General features: G+C 37.2%; 3 protein-coding genes across 3 annotated transcripts; 2 read left to right on the forward strand and 1 right to left on the reverse strand.

The window, feature by feature from the left end:
* The first annotated feature begins 496 nt into the window (after window positions 1-496).
* On the forward strand, window positions 497-1,853 carry LOC124632535 (GATA zinc finger domain-containing protein 14-like). Its single transcript, XM_047167405.1, has one exon. The coding sequence runs from the start codon at window positions 621-623 to the stop codon at window positions 1,719-1,721; it is 1,101 nt and encodes a 366-aa protein (XP_047023361.1). The 5' UTR covers window positions 497-620; the 3' UTR covers window positions 1,722-1,853.
* A 3,628-nt stretch (window positions 1,854-5,481) lies between these two features.
* Window positions 5,482-7,699, forward strand: LOC124632230 (inosine-5'-monophosphate dehydrogenase). Its single transcript, XM_047166987.1, has 2 exons — window positions 5,482-5,500; window positions 5,545-7,699. The coding sequence occupies exon 2, from the start codon at window positions 5,871-5,873 to the stop codon at window positions 7,407-7,409; it is 1,539 nt and encodes a 512-aa protein (XP_047022943.1). The 5' UTR covers window positions 5,482-5,500; window positions 5,545-5,870; the 3' UTR covers window positions 7,410-7,699.
* Window positions 7,700-7,997: 298 nt separating this feature from the next.
* LOC124632229 (rab proteins geranylgeranyltransferase component A 1) lies at window positions 7,998-25,357 on the reverse strand. The gene is made up of 9 exons (XM_047166986.1): window positions 25,190-25,357; window positions 24,076-24,274; window positions 23,675-23,813; window positions 23,295-23,538; window positions 22,939-23,161; window positions 19,149-19,498; window positions 12,814-12,932; window positions 11,978-12,100; window positions 7,998-9,255 (listed from the first exon to the last, which is right to left on the reverse strand). The coding sequence occupies exons 1-9, from the start codon at window positions 25,236-25,238 to the stop codon at window positions 9,100-9,102; spliced, it is 1,602 nt and encodes a 533-aa protein (XP_047022942.1). The 5' UTR covers window positions 25,239-25,357; the 3' UTR covers window positions 7,998-9,099.
* Window positions 25,358-26,164: the final 807 nt, after the last annotated feature.

Raw genomic sequence — 26,164 nt, forward strand, 5'->3', positions numbered from 1 at the left:
CACGGTGGAACGAGTTTAAATACGGATAAGCCTGCGAATAATAAACCTATTTATTATCAAGGTATCGCGTCAATGTCTCACCAACCAATGGTTGAGATGACTAATAAAAACAATAATGACTACGACTACGATTTTGATGCTCGTAAAGATACAGCAAAAGCAGAATAATCATATAGTTAAATGCTAATTCAATTATAATTCCACGTTATATTTGGAAGTAAGTAATTGCTGTTATGTTTCGGTGGACTGTGGACACAACTACATACCTAAATGGAATGTCTGCCTCTGCATAATAACAAAGTTAAATGTAAGCTAAGTTTTTAATTTTACCCTCAGTCAAAATGAAATAACAAGCTATTCTTAAAACAAAACCGTGGGTACCTACTTATCATATCACAAAATCGTTCTCTAATGGAAACAAACGCTAGAGGGGGATGTCCAGTTTTTGAATAATTTAATATTTTTTCATATAAACGTGTCAGTCAAAACAGGTTTATAAGAGAATAGCAATCGTATTGTGAAGATGACGCCTTAGTGTGCACACGTCGTAAACGATCATCGCACTTAGTCCGACAAGGACGAGCGCATCTCTCTGTTTTTTTTTATTATCGTAATTAAAAATGAAGTCCTACTTCATAGTGTTTGTTATAGCTGCAGTGAGTTATCAATGCAAAGCTGGTTTAGTAAAAGGATTGTTAAGTGGAGCAATAGAAACAAACATTAAAGTGCACGATGCAGCTCATCACGTTGCGGACTCCATTTTGGGAGGTGTGTCGCAACTCCTAAATCATCATCATCACCATCCTGGACGTCTGCCTGAGAAGCCCACTGAGACCATCGTAGTCGTTGTGCAAGAAGGACAAGATGATCCTCCTTACGGTGGTCCGACCCAGAATGGCTACGATCCTCCAATTAACAACTATAACAGGCCTCATCACAACCATCAAGGAAACTACAATCAAGGTAATCAAAACCCAAACCATTATAACCAGAACGGCAACAACTGGAATCCTAACAATCAATATGGGAAACCTAATGGCCATTACGGAAACCAGAACAACCAATATGGAAACCAGAACAACCAGTACGGGAACCCTAACCAGTATGGTAACGGCAACCCCAATAACAATCTTTACAATAGACCTAACAACCAGTATGGGAATCCCAACAACCAAAACGGCAATTACGGAAATAACAACAACCAAAACTGGAGGCCCAACAATCAGTACGGAAATCCCAATAACCAGAACGGTAACCCCAACTACCCAAACAACCAATACGGCAATCCCAACTATCAGAACCCTAACAACCAGAATGGAAATCCTAATAACCAATATGGAAATAATCAGAACAATAATGGATTCAACAATCAACAGACTTCTGAGAAACCAAATCAAGGTGGATCTTATCAAGACCATTCTACTGAGCACGTGAACTACCAGCCGGATGTAAAGCCTACATCTGGGCCAAATAACGGATACAACAACCAGAAACCGAAAGACGAGGTCCATAAAACTGATACAAATGTTGAAAAAACCACTAAAAAACCCAAAGATAACGACTATCCTCTTTTCGTGCCACTTGGGCCAAACGACTACGTATACGGCGGAGACAAAGTAGAAGTCAATGCCCCTAAAAGAGAGACAGATAACAGTAAACCAAATCCAGCTGAAGATGTTGATGAAGATTTGGGGCTAGACATAAGGATACAAAACGAATAAATCCAAAAATAGTGTGGTTATAGTGGCAAGTGATGTCATTGGAACGCGATGACTCTAAAATCAATAATTCAATTTTATAGATGTGTTTATTTCAATTCCATGTGTAATAATTAAATCTTAAATGGACATGTATTTAATTATTTCAGTACTGACTGTACCTACCTAGGAAAACTGAGGAATATAAAATTAACTACACTAGTTAAAAGACTAGCTATTTTACAGTTTTATTTTGCCACATAGGTAACTGTTGTAGGTTGTCATACCCACTTCTAAAACATGTGTGTAAAAAAAGATTTTGTTTTTGTTGCCTACATACCTTCAAAGTAGGTACTTAGATACCTACAGTTATGTTCTTTTTATAAAGATAATCGCTATATATAACTTGTCTCGTCTATAAATGTAATCTATCCACAATCTATCATTAATCGTTAAGGAGAATACAGATTGCACTGGTTATAGGAGCATACAAAAACATAACTATCAATTAAATTGTACCTTTATATATTTACTAGCTTCTGCCAGCGGTCTCACCCGCATCCCGTGGGAACCTCTGCACGAACCCGGATAGAAAGTAGCCTATAGTCTTTCTCGATAAATGGGCTATCTAACACCAAATGAATTGTTCAAATCGGACCAGTAGTTCCTGAGATTAGCGCGTTCAAACAAACAAACAAACTCTTCATCTTTATAATATTAGTATAGATTTAATTTAATTACGTACGTACAATATACTATGTATCCTTTTGTGCGATACCCCATTTATATAACAATCTTAGAAACAGAGATTCATTAAAACAAATCGTCAAAAATCTACTTTGTTCCTCTGCCTAATTAAATTAATGGTATAATTATGCTGTGAAACATACCACGTTATATGCTGTTTCTATAAAATGGGTTTTTGTTACTTTGTCTTGTTTTTTCCTCAGACCATTGATATTATAGTATTGAGGAAACAATAAAATGACACATCATCTACCTTGATATGGAATACTAATGCACCCGTAATCTACTTAGGTAACCCCTCAATGTACAAAAGTAGGCAGGTGAGCCGGTTACGTGACGTCAAGATTTCCCATTATAGTATTCACGAAACCATAATTAACAGTATGTCTTGGCCTTAAGTGCAAAAAGCGTGAAGTCAAATGAACAACAAACAGCTTATTACGTCTCCAGCTGTTTCCCAACAAACACGACATTATTTAGTGTTTATTGCTAGTTTCTCAACTTATTAAATCTTTATAAAAATCCCATATTAGCGAAATATTCCTGTCATGAGTGCATTACTCATCATATTCGCTACTATGGCAGTAGGAAAAATCCACGGCCAAGAGCCAGTCGTGTCACAAGTTACAAACGTTCGACCTTCGTCAGTGCCTGCGTTTTATCGTAGGCCGGTTTATCTCCAGGAACATAGTGCGTCTGGAACTTCGCAACCACCGCCTCGGTTGTACACAAATGCGCCCCGACCAGCTGATCGTGAACTGCCGCGGATAACCAGCGGCATCAACCTTAACCTTGCATCTGCGAACGTGGGACAAAATCAACCGCAACGGAAACTATTTGTGTCATCTAAGGTACCAAACGAGAAGAACCGACCTTTGAACGGTACTATTACAATGAACAACACTGAGTATAACGTTAAGGAGAACGATGTGTATGAAGACATCACTTTTGAGAAAAACAAACCGTCAGGATCTGCCACGAATCCCGGAATACTCCAGGAAAGTCACAATGTGAAAATTGAAAATGTTACTAAAGTGAAACCCGTTTACGCGAATGGAAACATAACTAATGATGGCATTGTTCCCAAAGTTAGTTTGGATGAAAGATCATCTTTCAACGGCAACGAGTGTCCCGTAGGTTTTGTTAAAGTGAACGGGCAGTGCGTAAAAGCGGATTAATTAGTGACAGTGACACAGAGCCTACCCACTTATAGTAAACGAAGTTAATAGTGACAAAAAAATATCCGTCTGTTGTGTTAAATGTTTATAAAAAATGTGTGCGAAGAGGATTCTATTTATGAATTAATGATTAGTGTCGCTGGCGGAAGTAGTAACTATTTATACGATAAGTACATGACTAGTTAAATAATAAAATAATTATGACAAAGAGTGTTTTATTATCACGCAGCTTAAAGTCACGGACCTAGATATTATGCAGTGTTCTATAAACTTTTATAAATCTTAGTAGATCTCGTAATTTTAACAATTTGGCAATTATAATAATATGCAGAAGAAAACCGTGTCATACCCACATGAACGAAGTCGGATAAATCAGTACGGATTTAATATATTATGTGAATTTAGTCCAACGACTTGCCTAATTTAATTTAGATTTGACTAAGTTTCACATGGGCAGTTGGTATTTTGTTACAGAAAGGTAAGTGCTAACTCGTCACAATAACAAAGTATGTAGGTAGTTGTAGGATGGTAATCTAAGTTATTACCATCGACTGGTTGGGCGGCATGGGTGAACGACTGCACGTGTCACCTGGCCTATAAATAAAAACTTTTTTTTGTCATTATCTTTTATTTCAAAACGTAAGTATTTATACTCATGGCACTATGCTACCTGCCAAAACCAGTAAGACCAAACTAAACTATTTACAGTAGCGGATTTAGCAAGACTTGACTGTAGGGCGAAATATTTAAGAACAAGGGGTAATAAATTCTGTTTATTGGGACACTGAGACCTATGTCCACTACTTTTTTTTTATAAAAATCTAAGCGTGGGATGGAATGACTCCAACCTCGATTTTTCTATTTTTTATGCGCAGTGAATGGAAACTACATACGTCGCCGTTCTACGACCAATTATTATAACTAGCTTGCTACATGGGTATATTAATCTGTGCTATGTCTGTAAAGCTAACAAAAAGGACTATACGGAGTCTTGTTCGTCAAGTCTGACGGAAGATAAAAGTTAACTGGCCTTTGCTCATAATAATGCTGTGACCAGCGACTTTATACGAGAGCCTCAGCATTGAGTTTCAGCGAACACATTATAACGCCTGGCAAAGTCTTCATAGCAATCCGCAAAAATATTATTATTATAAGTTTGTGCAGTCGTGCTGCATTATATTATTCTGTTTGGAATCCAAACAGAATAATACACCATTGTGTATTAATGACAGTATTATAATTATGGAACGTTTTATAAATAATAGTAGGTACGGAACCCTTTGTGCGCGAGTCCGACTCGCACTTAATCAGCTAGTCACAGCTGTTAGAAAAACCTTCTAATAGGTATACTTACAGGTATGTCGTAGAATTTGTATACTCAACCCCTTGCAATATTTATTTTGAAAATACTTCTTGTTACTTAAGTTATTTATAAAATAGTCGATAAACAATCATATTTGTCATGCCCATTTTCCTGAATCTGTTAAATAAATCTTGCCAAGTTATAAAGTTACCCAGTTTCCAAGTTAAAAGCGTTTATTTTTTCTCAGTCATGTAAATTAAAAAACTACTTTTATTTTGACTGTAAAGTGTTTACTATGCACATGTACTACTATAATAACAGAAGTCCCAGTAGTTGTTACACAGACTGTTAAGAACTAGAAAGAAAAAGAAATCAAGTTAACGTTCATAATTGTTGATTAAATAAAATAAGCGCTGATAATTTCTTCTCATTCATCAAAGTAGATAAGTAGAACCAAAATATTTATTTCATTATATAGTTATCGTGTAAGTTTAGTCACACACAGTAGACATCACTAGTACTATTATATTATGGTAACACTTCATTGAATTTGTCAGTGTCACTCCAAATAGAACGTGGAGTACACAGAGTACATTAATATATAGGGTAGATAGGTATGGTGGAGTAGCCGGCATTAATCTTTTTGTAAAAGATTTACTATTTTTTTCGAAAATCTATTTTTGAGAATTTACCTTTTACCACGCCAAGTTTACACTGAGAAACAGTAATAAATGCATTCATAATAAGGATACTGTTGAGAACAAGTTTTGAGTTTAAACAAACACCACGTGTGCGATTTTGTTCTAAGACATACTTAGGATCCTATCCTATAACAGGCTTCAAGTTTCTTATATGTGAACGACATACGTACAGTGCATAAATTAGTGTCTACTGCATACGTAGATACGCTACAGTAAGCACCACAACGTCCACGTGCTAACAAAAATGTCGACCAAGGCTGATGCAGATCTACGTGATGGGCTCTCCGCAGCACAGATCTTCGAGAACCGAGAGGGGCTCACCTACAATGACTTCCTACTGCTGCCCGGCTACATAGATTTTACTGCTGACGAAGTCGACCTAACGTCCCCGCTGACCAAGAAAATTAACCTGAAATCCCCGCTGGTATCGGCCCCTATGGATACTGTTACCGAAGCCGACATGGCTATAGCTATGGCGCTCTGCGGCGGCATCGGCATCATCCACCACAACTGCACCCCAGAGTACCAGGCCAATGAAGTACACAAAGTGAAGAAATATAAACATGGCTTCATCAGGGACCCTGTGTGCATGGGCCCTGAAAATATTGTAGCAGATGTTATTGAAGCTAAGAAAAAGAATGGCTTTACAGGATATCCCATTACCGAAAATGGCAAGTTGGGAGGACGCCTAATTGGTATAGTCACTTCTAGAGATATTGACTTCAGGGAGGGTGATCCTCAATTAAGTCTCAAGGAAGTTATGACGCCTATCCATGACATGATAACTGCCCAATCTGGTGTCACTTTACAGGATGCCAATTATATTCTAGAGAAGAGCAAGAAAGGTAAATTACCAATCATCAATGGAGATGGTGAGTTGGTTGCCCTAATTGCAAGAACTGACTTGAAGAAGGCTCGCAGCTACCCCAATGCATCTAAAGATTCAAACAAACAGCTCCTGGTTGGTGCTGCCATCGGGACTCGTGAGTCAGACAGAGACCGCCTCAAATTGCTAGTCAACAATGGAGTTGATGTGATTATTCTTGATTCATCACAGGGAAACTCAATATACCAGATTGAAATGATAAAATATATCAAAAAAACCTATCCTGACATCCAAGTTGTTGGAGGTAATGTTGTGACAAGAATACAAGCTAAGAACCTCATTGATGCCGGTGCTGATGCCCTGAGGGTTGGCATGGGCAGTGGCTCAATCTGCATTACACAGGAAGTAATGGCCTGTGGTTGCCCACAAGCCACAGCAGTGTATCAAGTTGCATCCTATGCACGTCAGTTCAATGTGCCAGTTATTGCAGACGGTGGAATACAATCTGTGGGCCATATTGTCAAGTCACTAGCCTTAGGAGCCTCAACTGTCATGATGGGGTCTCTACTAGCTGGAACATCAGAGGCTCCTGGAGAATACTTCTTCTCAGATGGTGTGAGGTTGAAGAAGTACAGAGGAATGGGCAGCTTAGAAGCCATGGAGAACAAGGATGGTAAAGGAGCTGCTATGAGCAGATACTTCCACAAGGAGTCTGACAAGCACCGCGTGGCACAGGGAGTAAGTGGTAGTATTGTAGACAAGGGCTCAGTCCTGAGGTTCCTGCCATACTTACAAGCTGGTATGCAACACAGCTGCCAGGACATTGGAGCTCGATCAGTTGGTATCTTACGTGAGATGAGCTACTCCGGAGACCTGAGATTCATGAAGAGGACTTATTCTGCACAATTGGAAGGCAATGTGCACAGCCTGTTCTCTTATGAAAAACGATTATTCTAAAATAGTGTCATAATGTCAGACAGACATGAAATAAACCAATATTATGTATATCTGAATGTAAGCAAAGATCTAGTTAATTTTTGAGGGAAAATCAATTTATATTTTAAGAATTTGAATGTAATTAGGTGTTAAAAATAAATATATTATATAAGTATATGTTATCCATTGCAACAGAGTATTCCATTTTAATATTTTATCATGTTTATTTCTTGATGTTTGAGAATCAAGCAATTTGATGTTGCTTTGTGATAAAATCAAGGTTTAAATAAATAAAGTGTGAACTAAAATAATGTAGTTGTTTACTTTATGAAATACCTAAGCATATTTCTTTATACATAACACCTGTTTTGATGCTAATGAGATTATTCACTGATCTTGTTAGTAGCAAAGTCTGTGAACCTTGTAGACAGGGCTTCTTGCAAACTGTTTTGGGTTCAACTAAACTGTAATGCACATATGTATTCTATTGCTAAACCATCTATACTGTGATACCCTTGTTATTTACTCAAAGTTACATTGTGCTCATGACACCCTAATGATGTGGTTAGGTTACATGTGTAGATTAGCAATTAAATGAAACAACAAACATACTAATAATCACAATTTATTGGAATTATAAATGCACAAGCAGGCATGATTATTTTAATTTGACAATAAATATCATAAAAGTGCTAAATAACTTAAATAAAAATTATATGTGCTACAATCTATGATTTAGACTGGTGCGTCCAAAATGTTTCACTTAACATTTTAATAACTGCATCCTAACTAGCAAGTGCATGTCTATCATCATCTTTAGAATAATAATACTCCTTCGACTTAACCAAACTCATTCGTCGTCAATACTGCCAAATAAAATAAAAAGTTGATCTCTAGAGAGCATAGCAACCATTTCATAATACAAATATTTCCTAAATACCTATTAATGATATCAAGTCAGTATTACACTGGTTTTCACAAGATCTTGGCGTCATGTTGGCTGAATAAACTATTAGTGCTATAATAATTGTTAGCCTCGAAGTGCTTTAGTTGATCTTGCCGACTATATCAAGACAACCCAGCCGATAAAAAGTCTACCCTGACAAACCACAGATAGACGTACGTAGGAAGCGACCCGCTAAGTCTGTTGATAACATACTGTTACAAAAACTGTGTAAGTACTCGTTTCGAATTTAAGTTCAAACCATCAAAGCGATAAGTTCGTAGCGTTTATCAGTTTACAAAGGCCAAAAGCAGACTTAGCTGGTCTCAAATTCCGATAAGCTCGTATAACACGAGTACAAGCCTTAACGACGTAGTATCATACTTTCTCGAACCTAACGCACCAGTCGGAATGCACGAAGTCAAGCGACCAAAGCGTATAAATCTTACTGAGATTACATCTTAGCTGAATTTTCAGCACGTTTAAGCGTGTCTTTTTATATTAGGTAAATTATCGAATGTTTGATATTGACTTAAACTAGAGCAAAAAACTCGTGGACCTAGGAAAGAGTGGATGCGCCATTACTATATTTTACTTTATATGGTGCGGTTCCTATGCGATTAGCAGATTTTGTTCGCTGAGGCGAATAATATATCATACTTGTGTAGATATAAATCGGGTCCATCCACATTTTCTAGGGCCATGGAAGCACGGGAACTCGCTCAAACGTGCTGAGTGTGATATCAACGCTGGCGGTTGTGGAAGCGTCTACTCTTTAGGCGCGTCGCCGTCTGCTTCATCGTCATGCTCGCGCTGGAACTCGGGGCCGTGCGTGACGTCATCCTCGAACACGATCTCCTCTGGGTCGGGGGCGCGCGGCAGGAACTCCTCGCCTGGACAGATCTTCTTGAAGATCTGCTCAGCCTACCACACAAAATAACCATATTTAGGCATCACTTGAGACCAGACATAGAATTTTCTTTAAACGAATCTAAGTATCTAAACTTAAAATAAAGGAATTATCTGTTCTAGCTATAATACTTAAAATCTCGGAAAAACCTGTTCTATTAAATTATACCTAGGTATCTTCGATCTCTCCTCGTGTCTATAAATTGCACCACGATTTCATTGAACCCGCCAAGTGTTTAGTTCACTTATCTATAAACTATTATAATGATGTTTATATTAGACATACAATCGCTAACTGTTTTTTTGTGATTAATTATTAGAAACGCGCAAGAGATAACCCACACCTATCGATAACGGTAAAAAATATAGGTAGGTATCTACAACCACATGTGGTAGTGCCGTGTGATTCCGTATATTGCAAAAATCTAAAAATAATGCCGGGAGCCATTATATCGCTTCCTGTATTATGTCAATTCTATCGCTTATCTTTGTTAATTTTCGGAGTTAAGGTCATGATACAAACAGTTCTGTTGGTGAATCTCAGTTCAGGGTTGTTATTTAATTATCCGCAATTCAGGTACCTACAGGCGTGAAAACCATTCTTATTGTCTTGTTGACAAAGACAAAATACAACATAATGACAAAATGTAACTATGTCATGAAGTTATTTGATGAAGAACGTGGGGCATTAGTCCCTAAACCCAACTGACAGCCACTGAACCCCAATATATAGGTACCTACTAACTTACTATCTACATTCTCGTACAATCTGTATTGAGTAACAAAAACAATAAACAGTGGTCATCTGATTGATGACTGACGGAAATAAATAATTATACATAGATATTATTGTGTTACAAAATAATGTTCTTATCTAAGTTCATTCCTTATGGTTTACGTAACAAATTGAAATCATCACACGTATTTTGTGAGGCGATAACTCCTATTAATTTTTATGTTACCTACAATGTATGTAGGTAGTTCTAGACAATACATAGTTTAGCTTGATAGGCTATAGTTACCTAAACCGCTATAGGTTTAGCACTATAAAATAATTCATAATGAAAAGAACTACGATAAGATGTTCTTCGTACCGGTTATAAGGAACCCAATTATAGTATTCATTAATGCAAACAGAGCATCATATTTCTGTAAAATCACACTTTCTTCGTGACCCAGAAATTATATTTATAAAGACAACATTATTTTATGCTGAAATAGCATAGATTACTCACATTACTTAGATAATTTTCACCTAATTCTTAAGTCAATCGAACTTTGTACCATTAAGAAATAAGTCTAATTGACAATAAAACCTTTAGTTAATTGGCAACAAATATTTAGCCTAATAAAGTTGAGATCCGCATGGTAATAATTATCACCGAAACATGTTTGACTACGTGACTGTATCGGCGAAGTTAGAGGTCACATCTACATCAGTCTAATTGAATTGTTTCGTGTTCATCGGTAGTAAACTACGGTAATGTCAATAGCATGGTGCCTATAGACTGTTTCGTGTAATTGCTTTATTAGACAAGTACTGTCTGTAAGAAAATTTCAGGAAAGTTGTTTTGTCTGAGCAAGTACAAATATTTGTGTGTTTTATCTGTTTTTGTATCAAATTATTCAATAATTTTTTGAAGCAACAATTTTCTGCAATTTCATTTGAAAAGTGCTTCAGAAAAATGGTCTCAAAAGCTTATTGTAATCTCCAGAATTCTATATCGTGATGGAAAAAGAATTTATCATTTATTTTGATTCTGCTATTACATATCATATGTGTCCCACGTTTCACTCCTGTTAAGAAACGCAGACCTTGATTTGATCTACCTCTATTATGACTTGAAAATCACATATCAGACAGAGTTACTTCAGAATTACAGCATTATTTACGCAGGAACGTGAATAAACTTAAAACATGATAAACTATTTGCCGACTCTACTTACGCCTGTCAATCTTTGGGTTCGACAAAGATTAATGATAGTGAATACATTTCGACCTTATTAAAGTAATGTTTTACTGTTATATAGAATTATATTACAAAGATCAAATTACTAACTACAAAATTGTGTACTAGTACATTCTGATTTATAATAATCGTAGTTACATCTTTTATTTATTCACTATCAACTGTAACCCTTCCATTCGTAAGAAGCATTCTTACTAAAAATCATGAAGTAATTAAGTAATATTACAGCAGAGACTTGATGACTGAATGAAACCTACCCAATTCTACTATGTTAAATTCTGCATTACTTAAAAATTGTTCAAGTATAATTTAAACATTCATTATTTCCAGGAAAATGTAACCAATATACTTGTTTTCCTGTTTCCAGTTATATTTTTATTTACATGCAACAATCCATACGTGTTGGCTTCCCTGAGGCACCGCTATTTCCCAGCAGTCGTCTGCGCATATGTGAAGCACCGACTGTATGAATCGGCGACTCGGCCACTACTGAGCTCCTTAGCTTACGCACCTATGTTAAGTATGGCTCACCCGTTTTCGGGTGATAAAACATCTATAAAGAGGGCGGCGGCGGCAAGTGCACGACGGGTTTCGATCACATACTCCAAAGTCAAAGGCTTTTATAGACCTACTATTTACAGGTGCTTAAGAAACGTCAAGCTAGTTGCGCGGTTCCAAAGAGTGGGTCTTATGGAGAAGAACCGTCAAGAAATTCCAAAGTCATTTGCGAGCCGCCATTAAGTTTGGCGTCACCTATGTCTACATACCTGTTCAACGGCACGATCGAAGTCGAGGCCAGCGTCGGGGCCGGAGCACACGTGGACACTGTCCGCCACGCTGGACACGGGAGCGCTTGTGTCCTTCACGTTGTAGAACAACGACCACAAGCACTGCAACAATATACATAGTGTTAACAAACATGTATGATTGCACTAGCTTCCTAAGGGAACTACATTCCGTAGAAAGATTACAAAAAGATTAGGGTTATTTTAATTCTAAAGTCCAATCCTTCGTCTTCAATCAGGGTCTTCTTAATGAGACTGACATACAGGGTATTTCTGTCGTTACGGCGTGACCCAAAAATCAGGCTATATAGCTTGGATACTGATATTAGACCGAGGCCAAGCTATACCAGTTCTGGAGTACGTTATCATTAAAGATGGCGACGTGCATAGAAAGGGAGCATATGTCCATCGCCGGGTTTCTCGACCTATCCCTGTTACCGCGGGCCCCTGGGCAAGTACCCATAGTGCCAATGGATAAGAGGGCCCTGAGAATCAATATAATGAGGTATGCACTATTTCACTAAGATTCAACCGCAAACCAAGGTGGGCACAGAATCTGTATATCAGTTAATTCAGGATTCATTAACTAAATCTTGTCAACAGTTTAAGCGTGACAGCACTGACAGCATAACAGACAAAAAGCATTCAATATAATATTTAGTAACCACACAAGACTGCAGTCAAATACAAACCGCTTACTTTATTAAAATATGTTCAACTAATCTTTGTATTTATTGATCACATGCATTTCGAATTCGAAAAAATGAGAAGATTCTCAATTCGTCGGAATCTTTTTATTTTTATAAGACAGTAAATACCTTAGGTTTCTCAGACTCTTCAGTCTGATCGCCGCCGGACATGTCGAAGATCTTTTCAGCAATGCCCATGAGGTCGCTCTCAGCATCCTTCACCTTGTTGGTGATGAAGTACACCACGACTGCAACACAACAATACAATGTCAGTATATGATACAATGCTTCGCGCATGTGGATAAAAAGTTAGCAGATATGTTATTCTGATGTAAAAGATGAGCTGGTAAGTTTCATCAAAATTTGTACAGTGGTTTTTGGGTGAAAAAGTAACAAACATAAACAATACATTCTTACTATAGTTCGGCCATTCAGAGAATGCGTTCCTGACACGTCGCGATTGAACTGACGACGTAACTTTGCAATGGCGTTGCAGTTACGATAAAAATATTTTTGCTGGTTGTTTACCGTTTTAACAATTGAGGAGCATTAAAACAACATTATTATATCAATAATCAATGAATGTAGTTACGTCGTCAGTTCAATCGCGACGTGTCAGGAACGCATTCTCTGAATGGCCGAACTATAACTTTCGGATTTATTATAGTATAAGAAGGATTTATATTTTGTTCAATAAGGTTTGAGTGGTGGTTAGGATTTGAAATTAATCAGTCTGTCGTTATGTAAAAGGACTACATTTTTATGTATATTTTTTTGGAAACGACAGTTTTCACCGTTTTTATTTGTGGACCGTCCGTCATAAAGGACTGATAAAATATCCTTCGCGTTAAATAGGGTAATTCATGTCTTGGTCTTTCGTGATAAACGCAATGTTTAAACTGTCAATAAGTTGTCAAATTACCATGAAATGAAGATTGTGATTATAGCCTGATCTAAATTATAACTATGATTATGGTTTGATTACCGTGATTATAGTTCGGCCATTCAGAGAATGCGTTCCTGACACGTCGCGATTGAACTGACGACGTAACTTTGCAATGGCGTTGCAGTTACGATAAAAATATTTTTGCTGGTTGTTTACCGTTTTAACAATTGAGGAGCATTAAAACAACATTATTATATCAATAATCAATGAATGTTATAATTTTGTGCCAAACTGAGTGTCAAATAACTTGGTAAACAATATTTTTCTAAATCTATACTGCGCTATTACAAGGTTATGTCAGCGGTTTATATTTTGTAGTGCTGTGCTAAAAATAACAGGCAAGTATCGTAATCTGTTCTTATACAGTTATAATATAAAATAATACGTTTTGATTTTCTTTTTAAGAATTGGAAAATAATGGACTATAAGACTTAATTATAACTTTTATGAAAAATAAAAATAAAACTATGACCAAACCGCATTTTTATACTTAGATTAAAAATGGTAACCCCAAATGGCGTTATGGGCCGCCATTTTGTGACGCTAAAACAGTCGTCCGTTGTCGTTTCGTGCGCATAGACCACGTTTTTCAAGTGTTTTCGATCTGTTTTTATTTGATTACCCGGCTTTTGTTAGACCGAGATATCAGGATTGATTCTGTTATTGATAATAATATAATTATACATGTAGGCGAAGATGATGATGAAGACACCACCTCCTCAAGCAAATCGGAGTCTGATTAATATTCTGTTCGCACATTCAATTCAATGTACTTGTAACAAAGAATAAATAAAACAATTTTATTATATGAATATTACCTTTTTTTGGTTTCCACTTAAATAACTAAAATATAAAACAAATGATTCCGCCAATTTAAAACGAAAATAATCTTAAAATAATGCGGCGGTTCATTTTGAAGGAACGGTAACGAACTCAGTGTTATGTTGTGCCCATCACTAGTCGTGACTAACTGATAGGTGTCAGGAACGCATTCTCTGAACGGCCGAAGTATAATAACTAACCAATGTTAGCAATAAATCATTCAAAGAAACGAATTATACAAATCAATGTAAATAATTATTAGAATTGTGGATCAATGCTATTATTTATTCTTAAACAGGGCGTTTAGAGCCTATTAGTATTATAAATTGAGTTGACAAAGAAATAATGGCTTTAGTAAGGGGTTAAAAGTGTTGAAACCCAAAGGAAGACGTATACCTTTTTGCCTCAGGTCGGTATAGAAAAAAGTCATAACTATGTATTTAGAATTATATTATTCGTCGGTTATAGTGTGTAGATCATTGGTTTTTTTTTCTACTTTTTGCCTATTTACCTTGAAACTGAATACGTTAATCGTTAATAGCAGCGTGAAATTTATTTTGGTTTCATTTTATTTATATCGGAACAAGGCCGATTAAAAAAATAATACCATAATTGAATCAATATTTTATCCCATTATCTATACATATAATAAATCTGTAAAAAAACTGTGTCTGTACATTGAATATATTAAAAAAATAATAATTGGGTGGGGTTTAGAAACAGTAATGGAGCACAAATCCAAAAAAAAATTATGTCTGTATGTCTGTATGTCTGCATGTCTGTATGTCTGTATGTCTGTTTGTTTGTACACGCTAATCTTCCGAACTACTGAACGGATTTCAATGATTTTTTCTTTGTTGTATCAGTATTAAGCCTGGTCAACATATAGGATATAATTTATCTTCGAAACTTGAAGACCTGATGCAGAACTCCAACAGACCAACAAAACTATAAGAGATACAAAAATGATGCCATGGCAAAAATTGTTTCATGTGATGAGCATTTTCAGCTGAGATAATAAATTTGAAGATCTGGAACACCTGATGTGGAACCCCAAGAGCCCAGCTTCTCTGTACCATATACAGGTATGATGTTTTAGCAAAAGTTGTTCAATTTGATAAGCACTTTCTATTGACTTATACAAATTGAAGATCTAAAACACCTGATGTGGAACTCCAGGGGCCCAGCTAGACTATAGCATATAGAGGTATGACGTTTTAGCAAAAATTGTTCAATCTGATAAGCACTCTCTGTTGACTTATAAAAATTGAAGATGTAAAACACCTGATGTGGAACTCCAGGAGCCCAGCTAGACTATAGCATATGAAGATATGACGTTTTAGCAAAAGTGGTTCAATCTGATAAGCACTCTCTATTGACGTATAAACATCGCAGATCTGGAACACCTGATGTGGAACTTCAAGAGCAATACTACACTTGAAATGTATAGAAATGAATGTTATGAAATAGGTATGGCGAATCAAAAAAAAAGTAATTAGTCCGTCTTTTAGATAACCCTAAAATAATGGACACGTATTTTTCTTTTCTCTCTCTCACAAACAAATAATAACGAAGATACAACAAAGCTTGAATTTTGTGTTAAGTCACTGCTTAGTACAAATTTTACATACCTAGACGTGGCGTCACGAGCCCCCACTCTCCGACTTTGTTGCGTTATATCTCATTATTATTTTGTATATCTCTTCCAGACCTCGGGACTACAGAGTTCCGAATTTTTGGGAGGCAAACGTGGGGCCGAAGCAACTATGGAGGAAAAGTACTTGGGCTATTGTGATGGGATGTTAGTGGATGACAATGTATTAGGTAGATGTAAAAATGGCAGGTGGAGACTTGCCACCTCACTTACTGGGCCCCCGGGAACCAGTCACTGAATAGCAACAAGAGGGCAACAGGTACATGAGCGGCTGTAGGGTGAGGATACCTCGGTGGACTTTAAACGCTGATTACGCGCTCCCTGTGCTTACCATGAGGCACCTACCCTCCGAGCAGGGCTACTAATCCTGCTCTAGCGACTCCACTCTGGACGGCCAAGCCAAGCCAGAGGCGTGAGACCTACCCCCGTCATGGTTCACTCCGACCGGCCGGAGATGGGGGACAGTATACTCTCCCTGGAGAACTCAGTATACATAGCCCCGCGGGGTCGCTACTCCCCGTCATCAGCCTCAGATGTCCTGCGGTGCCTGTATCTCATTATTATTGTCGTTATTATCTCCAGAGCCTTTGTCCCAATTATGTTAGGGTCGACTTCCAGTCACGATGCAACTGAGTACCAGTGTTTTACAAGGAGCGACTGCCTATCTGACCTCCACAACCCGGTTACCCGCTCAACCCAACACCCCTTGGTAAGACTTACTGGCTTCTGACTACCCATAACGACTGCCAAGAATGTTCAATGACAGCCGGAACCTACAGTTTAACATCCCCTCCAAATAACGGTCATTGGTATCCAAAATATACGTAGAAAGTACATACGAACTTAGAAGAGTTGCATTGGCAGGTACTTGCCAGACCTGGAATCAAAGACACACGCTCATACTTGAGAGATTGGTTCTCTACCCACTAAACCACCACGACTTCCACTAAGTCACCACGACTTTGTCATCTATTTAATGTTTTTTTACGTAATAATAGGTGTACCTAATATTTTTGCCACTCACAACTTAAATGCGGACTAATTAGAATCACCACTTTTATCCCTATGGTCATGTCTATTGCGGTTCAGTTCTCAGCGTTTTGTTTAGTCTGCTGTGCTTTTGCCGTTAAAGTACAAAAAATAAATATATGGAGCGTTTCTAATGGTTATGCGTATTCCGTTGTTTCCAAGTCAACGGGCCCTTAAAATGCAATATCAGACTATTCAGATCTTTGATTTTGCTGACCCCGTAGTCGCTGGCATAAGGGACAGGATCCGCGTACGAAGTCGCGGGCAGAAGCTAGTAAATAATAACAGTGTAAAGTTACGCCTATAAATTAGCCGCGGCCCAAATACCGTTTAGGGTTGCCAGTTAATTAAAAAGCCATTTCGTCAGGACCGAAGTGGTTTCGAATGACTCACATATTACGAAACAAAAAACACTTGAATACTACGTGTTACCGAGTGGCGCAATGATACAAAAAAATGCTGTAAAAAGTTAAATGAGCTCGTGACCCTGGCAGTTTCTGGTAACACTTTGTTCGCTATCTGGAAGTATCAAACGAGTTTGAATATCTTCAGTAGTTCGCTCATGATTTATCCGATCGTAAAGAAAAGTACCACGGATGATTCATGCGTGGCCAATTAGCGGACGTTTTTTTGGAACGCTTTGAAGGAACGGTAGCGGCATTCAAATGGCTTTTCAACGCCGTAATTATACTATTCGGCTTATATGGTTTTATAGACATTAGTTAAGTTGTGATTTCTTTATTTTTAAGTAATTGAAATAAATATTTAATTAATTATCAACGAAAAACTCTGTAAAGTATCTTTATGCGAGTACCTTCGTAAATGCATGCTTTGTGACAGCTATTACTACTATAATCAAAGAGTAAAGTAATATATAGGGAAAAGAGAGCCCTCTTGCGTGATAATCATGCAAACCTATTTGTCAATGCGCCATCTCTCTCTAAATTGGCCCCGAACTACCTACATAGCTATAGCTATAAAAATATATATGCATCATATTCATAACATTTTCTATTAGGGTAAATAGCACCATGTAACTATAACATTGGTTATCGTTATAGTTACATTATGCTACTTACCCTAATAGAAAATGTCATCGTTAATATAGTAAAAGGTCGAAGGAAAACAAATAATTATTATGTATTATTACTTTTTATACGCGTGTCCGCAGAATGCAAAAACCGCCATATTGATATTTTGTTATGATCGATGATCGGTTTTGTTAAGTTACTTGGAATACTGACACCAGGCCTTTTTAGTTTAAATTGATATTTGTGCTTTTTCAAACCGTATTTAATTTATTCGCCTATTTTATCTTTTTTTTAAGTGTCTAATATTTTCCTCATACTTTTCTCTAATTAATATTGCATAAATAATTTTATATTGACAAACAAAAACGATTATAGTGTAGTGCCATCTGTTGGTAATTTAAAGTATCTTTTAGATAGTAAATAGTTTCCGGGCCAAATAAAAGGTGGCGACTCTTCATTCACTTAGCTGTCAAAATGTACGGAGTGTCTCCCCCCTGACTATAATACTAATTTAACGTTCATTAATTTGTATCTAAGGTAAGCTACGTTTACTGCAATCTGCTAACGGATGGGATGATCTCCCAATTTTTACCTCGTAGAGTCAAATACTTAAACTGACAATGAATAAATGTAGGTATTCCCGGAATGTGATACTGCGTTTACTAAGTAATTGGTCATGTCGCATCTACCTAGGTAATAATACTGAAAGCCGATGCCAACTTTGCCGTGAAATGGCGACGAGGCTAATAGGACTATAAAGTATCACAATAAAAGCTACATTACGAATCGTCAGAATAACGAGACAGTTAAACAATGTGAGAATGCAGAATTAGTAAAAAATGTATTCAGCTTTCGTATCTCGCTTCCTAATTTCATCGTCTAGCCGCAACGTCGGAATTTTTCACGAATTAAGGTCAAGAGAGAATGTACGGAATAATGTCGGTTTGCGGTTACAAACTGCACCTACACAATAGATACTTACACAGTCCTTTGGGGCAGGAGCCGGTGGCGGGCCCGACTTCGAGAACAGTCACCGCGTGGTCACCCTCGTTGAGGGGGGGGAAACGGAGCAGCGTCAGCGGCTCTTTGTCACTTTTCATTATAGAGCCATTCGTTATGAACACAGCCTTAGATATGTCGCTGCTCTCCGCCGGCTCAGGCGAGATCAAGTCCTTAGGACACTCGTTGATGCCAATGACCAAGTGGTCGCAGTTCAGAGTCTTCGACTTGCTGTCGATGGTGACCACCGTCTTCCCCTCATCCACGGTCTTTGTTTGAACCTTGTCGATCGGCCGGTTCAGACAATACACGCCGCCGAAAACAGCGCACAATCTAAAAATACAACATACAATTTATTGGAGAATGTTAAACTTTTGAAATAGTGGAAGATTTTGGAGCACCCGTCTCACATCATAAAATATAGCTATTTCCACGAAGTAATGTTAGCTTCCGCTATACGAAAGTTATTGTCAACAAAATATACATTGAAAAAACATCAATTTGCAATATCTATACCATTTAATTATAATGGCTAAACCGACTACCACAAAATTCCGCCGTGCAATCATAGCCGAATTTTAATTATAAACTTCCTTAGTGAATAACCTTACGAAAATCATAAATAGAACAGTTCAATAGTTCTATGAACATAAAAATTTCAGCGAGTCTATAAAAGTGTGTTTATTTTTGAACCGACGCACATGTTTTGTCGTCTTTATTTTACTGCTGAACCTAAACATCTGAAATAACAGGAAACTGCCGATGATCAGCCGCGACGATTACCGTTACATCAAAGTGATTATTACTTACACCAGAAAATCATTTAAACAATTTATTAGAAATTTATTTATTTTTATTTAATTTAAAATACTTCTTGCACACATAGTACAATGGCGGACTTAACGCCTTAGGCGTTCTCTACCAGTCTACCTTTGGGTGGCGGAGAGAAAGCGTTGGTAGGTGCAAACAAATCTGAAAAACTAGTGTGAAACATATACCTACATATATTACAATACACAAATAAATTAATAATAATATATATGTATATATATAACTATATAAATATGTACACTACAAACAATACTAATAACATATTAAGAAAGTTAATTTGAAACTGACTATTTATGTTTCTGCCAATTTCCCAAGATAGTGGTCACGAACTTTGAGTTTGAAGGTGTGACGGGTATTTACCATCCTGATCTCCAGAGGTAACTCATTCCAGAGAAGAATAGATTTTACAAAGAAGGAAGAGTGTATGATATCAGAACGATGTGTAGGACATTGTAGAAGGCGATTGTTGAAAGAGCGTAAATTTTTGTCATGATGTGAGCCAAGATATTTGAAATGAGAAGTTAAATAAGAAGGTGAAGTAGGAGTGTGAAGAATAGAGAAAAGAGTAGTCAATGCCCTCACCTCACGACGCTGCCTAATAGGTAGCCATCTGAGCTGCGTTCGATACACTGACACATGATCGTACTTGCGAAGATTAAAAACGAATCGAATGCAATTATTGAGAAGCCGGTCAAGTTTGTTGAGCAGATCTGCATTCAGGTCATAGTAGCACACATCACCATAGTCGATTATGGGGAAGATTAAGGTTCGCATAAGCATCGCTTTCACACTGGGCGGAAGCAAATTTTTCAGACGGTAGAGGAACCGTAGTATGTTAGTGACTTTTTGGCTGACAGCTGCGACTTGTGGTTGCCAATTCAGTGTGGTGTCCATTTGTAAGCCAAGGTTCTTGACGTTGCCACTATAAGGTACTGTCATGCCATTGAATACTACTGGCGGCAAGCTGGAAGTATCCACCCTGATAATATTCCTCGAGCCACCAATAATGATGGCTTGGCATTTCCCAGGGTTGACTGCCACTCCAAACCTGTCCGCCCAATTTTTCACAACCGCCAAGTCTGCGTTAACCTTATCGAGCGTGTCAACCAAATCATCAACTGTCGTATGTCGATATAACTGCAAGTCATCGGCATAGAGGTGATACGAACACTGAAGCTCAGGAGTAAGTAAATTTATGAATACTGCAAACAAAAGGGGTGAGAGTATGCCGCCTTGAGGAAGGCCAGCATCCAAATTACACCAGGTTGACGAGACTTCATCTACCCGAACCGACTGCTGGCGCTCCCGAAGATAAGAAGAAAACCAGTCCAATGCATCGGAAGAGACCATGATATATGACAGGATAGATAAAAGGATATCGTGACTGACGGTATTAAACGCATTTGAGAAATCGACTAAAACCAACACTGTCAGCTTAGCGTCTTCCATGGCGTGTCGAATATCGCCAGTCACTTTGAGAAGGGCAGAGGAAGTGCTGTGGCCTGGCCTAAATCCAGATTGAAATGGGCTCATAAGTTGGTTTTCGTAGACAAAACGAGCGAATTGTTTATGGGCACAAGCCTCTAGCACTTTGGATAAGAATGGCAGGATCGAGATTGGACGGAAATGATTGGGGAGAGTTGGATTAGAAATTTTAGGAAGAGGACAGACGTACGCTTTCCTCCAAAGTGAAGGAAAAACCCCAGAGAATAGGGAAAAGTTGATAATGTGGGTGATAGCAGGAAGAATTGGGACTAGAATAGAAATAATCATTTGGCGACTGATATTGTCACAGCCCACCGCTTTCGATTTAATGGATAGGATAATTTTTTTGACCTCTTCCTCATCGACCGGTGAAAAATTAAAAGTTTTGATGTCAGGACGCGATAGACCAGCAATATAGTTAAGAGTTGCTTGCTTGATTACATTATCCAAATTGGAAGAAGTGCAGAAATGACTATTTAAAGTGTCTAAACTAATCGAGTTAGGTAGGTCTAAATGTCGCGATTTGCCAATACCGAGTGTTCCAAAGAGAAACTGTTAAGTGTTAAAAATCGCTGGATTTATAACTTGACTATCATATGCGTTAATATAGTGGACGTTTGCTGTGCGCATCAAAACATTAAGTACAGAAAAAAAATTAAGGTATGGAATGTTTTCACATAATAAGACCCGTTATCTAATATTAGTTAATGGGTTTTCAAAGGAGAACGTGAGTGCCAAACCCTCAACAGCTCTTGGCTATACGATTGAGAGCGCGATGAATCAGACACGTTTTTATAGATATAAATTATATCAACATGCGCTGAAGTTAAACCCGTTAAAAGGAGGAACTTGTTCAACATTACTAGATTCCAAGCAAGGAGACATTAACGTACTTTTTGTAACGGTTAGCTTTAGCAGCGATATTTTTGAGAAAAATGCCCTCGATATTTTTAAATAATTTAGAATTTTAAACTATTACTAAATAAAATTAAAAATAAAGACAGTTTTTAAAAATTACGATATCTTAAATCGTGCTGCATGCAACATTAGAAAGTTGCTTCATTTTTGTTTGCGTAGTCGAGTTGTGCACATTTGGGTCATTGTACTGACGACCATCGAGCCGGCACTTTCATGGTGCACTTTTTTGCAATAACAATTGATAATGTAACATCAATCTCTCTCCGCTAATGTAAGATACTCTTGAATTTTAAAATAATCATTCAAATAGACGTGAATTGGTTATCTGACGTTAAAATGTAAATTAATCTCATAAAAACAAAATAAAACATTCAACTTGTCGAATTTTGTTTTGAAGACCATTCTTCAACAAATTACACACAGGTGTTAGATAAATCGACGCTATAAAAATCCAGTAGCATCTGAGATCGTGATAAACAAATGATCAGCCATTCATTCGGGATTACGTATTAGAACCTCTTTGCCTCAATGTTACGTACCTGCAGAAGCACTGGGGCAGTTCTCCGCTGCCGTACATGGGCCAGAGGAAAGGTGTGTTGCCATAGCGCCCGAGGCTCATGAGGAACTTCTTGCACTCCTTGACGCCCTCCAAGCAAGGCATGTTGTTGGTGCCGCCCGCGATGGCATACAGGACGTAGTGGATGAGGTTGGGAGTCAGACCCTTGTGTGCTAGGTACTCTTTGAAGGTCTTGTCGTTCCAATCTAGAGATTAATATTGTTTTTAATTAACCTGATGACGCCAAAAAAGACTGAGCAAAACATTCAGTTGATCAAAGAATTGGTTCAATAATTAGATGATTAACACAATAGATTTCTTTACCACCTAAAAACTGACCTTTAAATTCGTTATTCATCTCCTCCTCATTGTAGCCGACGATTGACGTCAGCATTTTCATGAGCTGACGTTTTTCTACGATGCCGACGGCTTCGGTGGCGAACACATCGGCTCGGGAGCAAGGGACGGGCATTAGCTTATCGCTGAGCCACGTCAGGACCCGCGTGACGCAACGGAACTCCGCGTATCGAGCGATGTTGGATGAGATCAGGAGCTCGACGAGAGGACCACGAGAGAACAGGAGCTAAGTGAACAAAGGAGGTTCTTGTTTAAGAAGACCTTCTTAAATGTTTGAATAAAGAATTGCTATTAACAATGTCTAAAAGAGAAGAAAGTCCAACAGCTTCTAATTTCAAATAGTAGTCTAGAATGTTATATACCTTAGGTGTCATATCAATGTTGAACTTCCTGTACTCCGAGGCGAAGTTGGCTTGGCTCCATACTTTCTTGCCTGGTTCTGGTTTAGCATCTTCTGGCTTCTCCTCGCCTTCTTCTTTCTTTTCATCTTGTGGTGATTCCCTTTTGAAAATAATTAACTTGTTTATTGATTGATAGGTAATTTGGAAAAACAAAGCAAAGTTCTTACAACATTTTGTCAAGTTAACATTTTGTTTATTTTCATTTCAAAGTCAAAGCCAACAGTCTGACTTTGTGTAATAAGTAAACTTGTGTATCATTATCAGTTTTTTGTTGTCTGGAGGACAAAAGCCCTAATGTGCATTGTCACCAATCCTAGATCTTTGTAATATATTTAAGAAAACAATAAATATCTTATACTTACTTTTCAATATACCATTTTTCAGCTAAATTATAGACCTGCAGTTGTCTCTTTGGGTCAGCATTTACTTCTTTGATAAATTTCTGCAGACCATCAAAGTTGTAGGAGGCCCATAGGCCTCCGTAGTGGTCACTGGAGTCTAGATGTAAGACATTCTTTCCTATTCTGCTGCAGGCGGCAGCCACAATGGACTCCACCATTCCTAAACAAAGGTAACAGTTACTTATACTAAAGGGAAACTGTACACTAACAGAGAGGTAAGAAAACATGAAAAATATATCCCCAACATATTTACTCTGAAAGGACATTTAAATAATCCTACTTTTAATGAAAGTGAGAAAAGTCTCACTTAATGTAAAGAGATTGATCCCTAATGTAGTAAAAAATCTGCACTAGAGTTCCAATTATAATCTCTTCATGAGTAACAAAAATACATAAAATTATAATTATCCATTAAAAGTTTTCATTCAGAAAGTTAAAATTCAAAGAAATGTCTTGATAAACAAGATAAACAAATATAAAAGTTCTAGGGTTTACAATCAACAATGGAAGTCCACACCCAGATAATTAAACCCAATAAACACAAAAATAACTATTAAATGCTAGTTTTTGTAATAATGTCTAGAATGTAGTGTTCATGAAAACTTATTTCTTCTAATAAATGTTTTCAAGCAGTTGTTTATTTTTTATACTCTGCTCACACAATTATCTGCAATGATTCATTGATTGAAATCAAACAGAATTTAATTATTCAAGTCATTTAATCAGAATTGTGTCCATTTCATAGTTTACACTCTGAAACTGGTGAGTGTATTGACCAACTGATGAATGGTAGTCATAATTCAGTGTGCAGACAATGACAGCAGCCCGAATGTGCAAATATTTAATTAATTACTAAGCTGCAGTATTAGGGTGGTACTTTGTGTTAAAATGCCATAATTATTAGTTAGAATTACATTGAAATAATGTTGAGGCCATAATTTCTCCAAAATGAGCCACTAAATAGCATTCTTACAAGCAAAACTGATGACTAGACAGGTATGAAAAAAAAGGATCGATAAGTAGGCTGCTATCGCCATCATGACCGGTGCAGTATTACACGGATAATATAGCATACCTGTTCCCACAACGATGACCTGGAAATCGGTCGGCAAATCGTCGTCCATGATTGCTGATTATTTTCTATCCACAAAATTATAAATTATCAAATCAACTATTACAAAATTTAAGAATCTCACTCCTCTTGGTCTGCCACTTGACACTTTGACAGTGTCTGTCAAACGATCAATGACATTACCGATATGACAACTAAGCATTTGCGTTCGAAAACCTTAACACAATACTTGCAAATTGAAAACATTGGTTGTGAATTGAAGTAGATAATTTTGTACTTGATTGAGACAGGCAGGATTCCACATTCTTTTTACCTTACCAGATTAATAATACTTTCAAAATCTAATAATAATTGAATTCAGCTTATTAAAATTAACAAACCTCGACTTGATCGAGTTTTCGCGCGAAATTTAAATCGATTCATCAGTATTTTAATTTTGAAAGTAATTGTCCGTCGCGCTTTTACGCCAAAACTACTGAACATATTTATTTATTTATTTATTTATTTATTTCATTTAATCTTACAAGCTAACAGATGATACATCCAAAACGCTTATAAGACTAAACATCGGCAGGTATTACACAACCTCGTCATTATGTAGGTAGTAGTAGAATTAGTAGGTACACACATTACATTACATTATTACACACATTATATTGTCAGGAATGGTCATGGTAATACTAATTAACATAAATAATAATAATAAAAAAACAATCTGAGTCCATAAATAACATAAATATTAAAATAAAATACCAATAATAATAAAAAATAATTAAAGCAATACGCAACTGTCAATTATAATAATTAATTATGAAATAAATTTATGGAAACTTGATGGCTAGCAGTTATTTAGAATTCTTTTAAATTCTTTATACAAATGTCCTAATTCATCGGCAAATAAGTCTAAATCATGGTGCTGTGCAAGTATGTCCCCAATAATGCGGAGTGCGCGGTTGGTGGGCGCTTGCCGAGCGCGCT

The sequence above is a fragment of the Helicoverpa zea genome, chromosome 8, assembly GCF_022581195.2.
Source record: "Helicoverpa zea isolate HzStark_Cry1AcR chromosome 8, ilHelZeax1.1, whole genome shotgun sequence".
Lineage (NCBI taxonomy): Eukaryota > Metazoa > Arthropoda > Insecta > Lepidoptera > Noctuidae > Helicoverpa > Helicoverpa zea.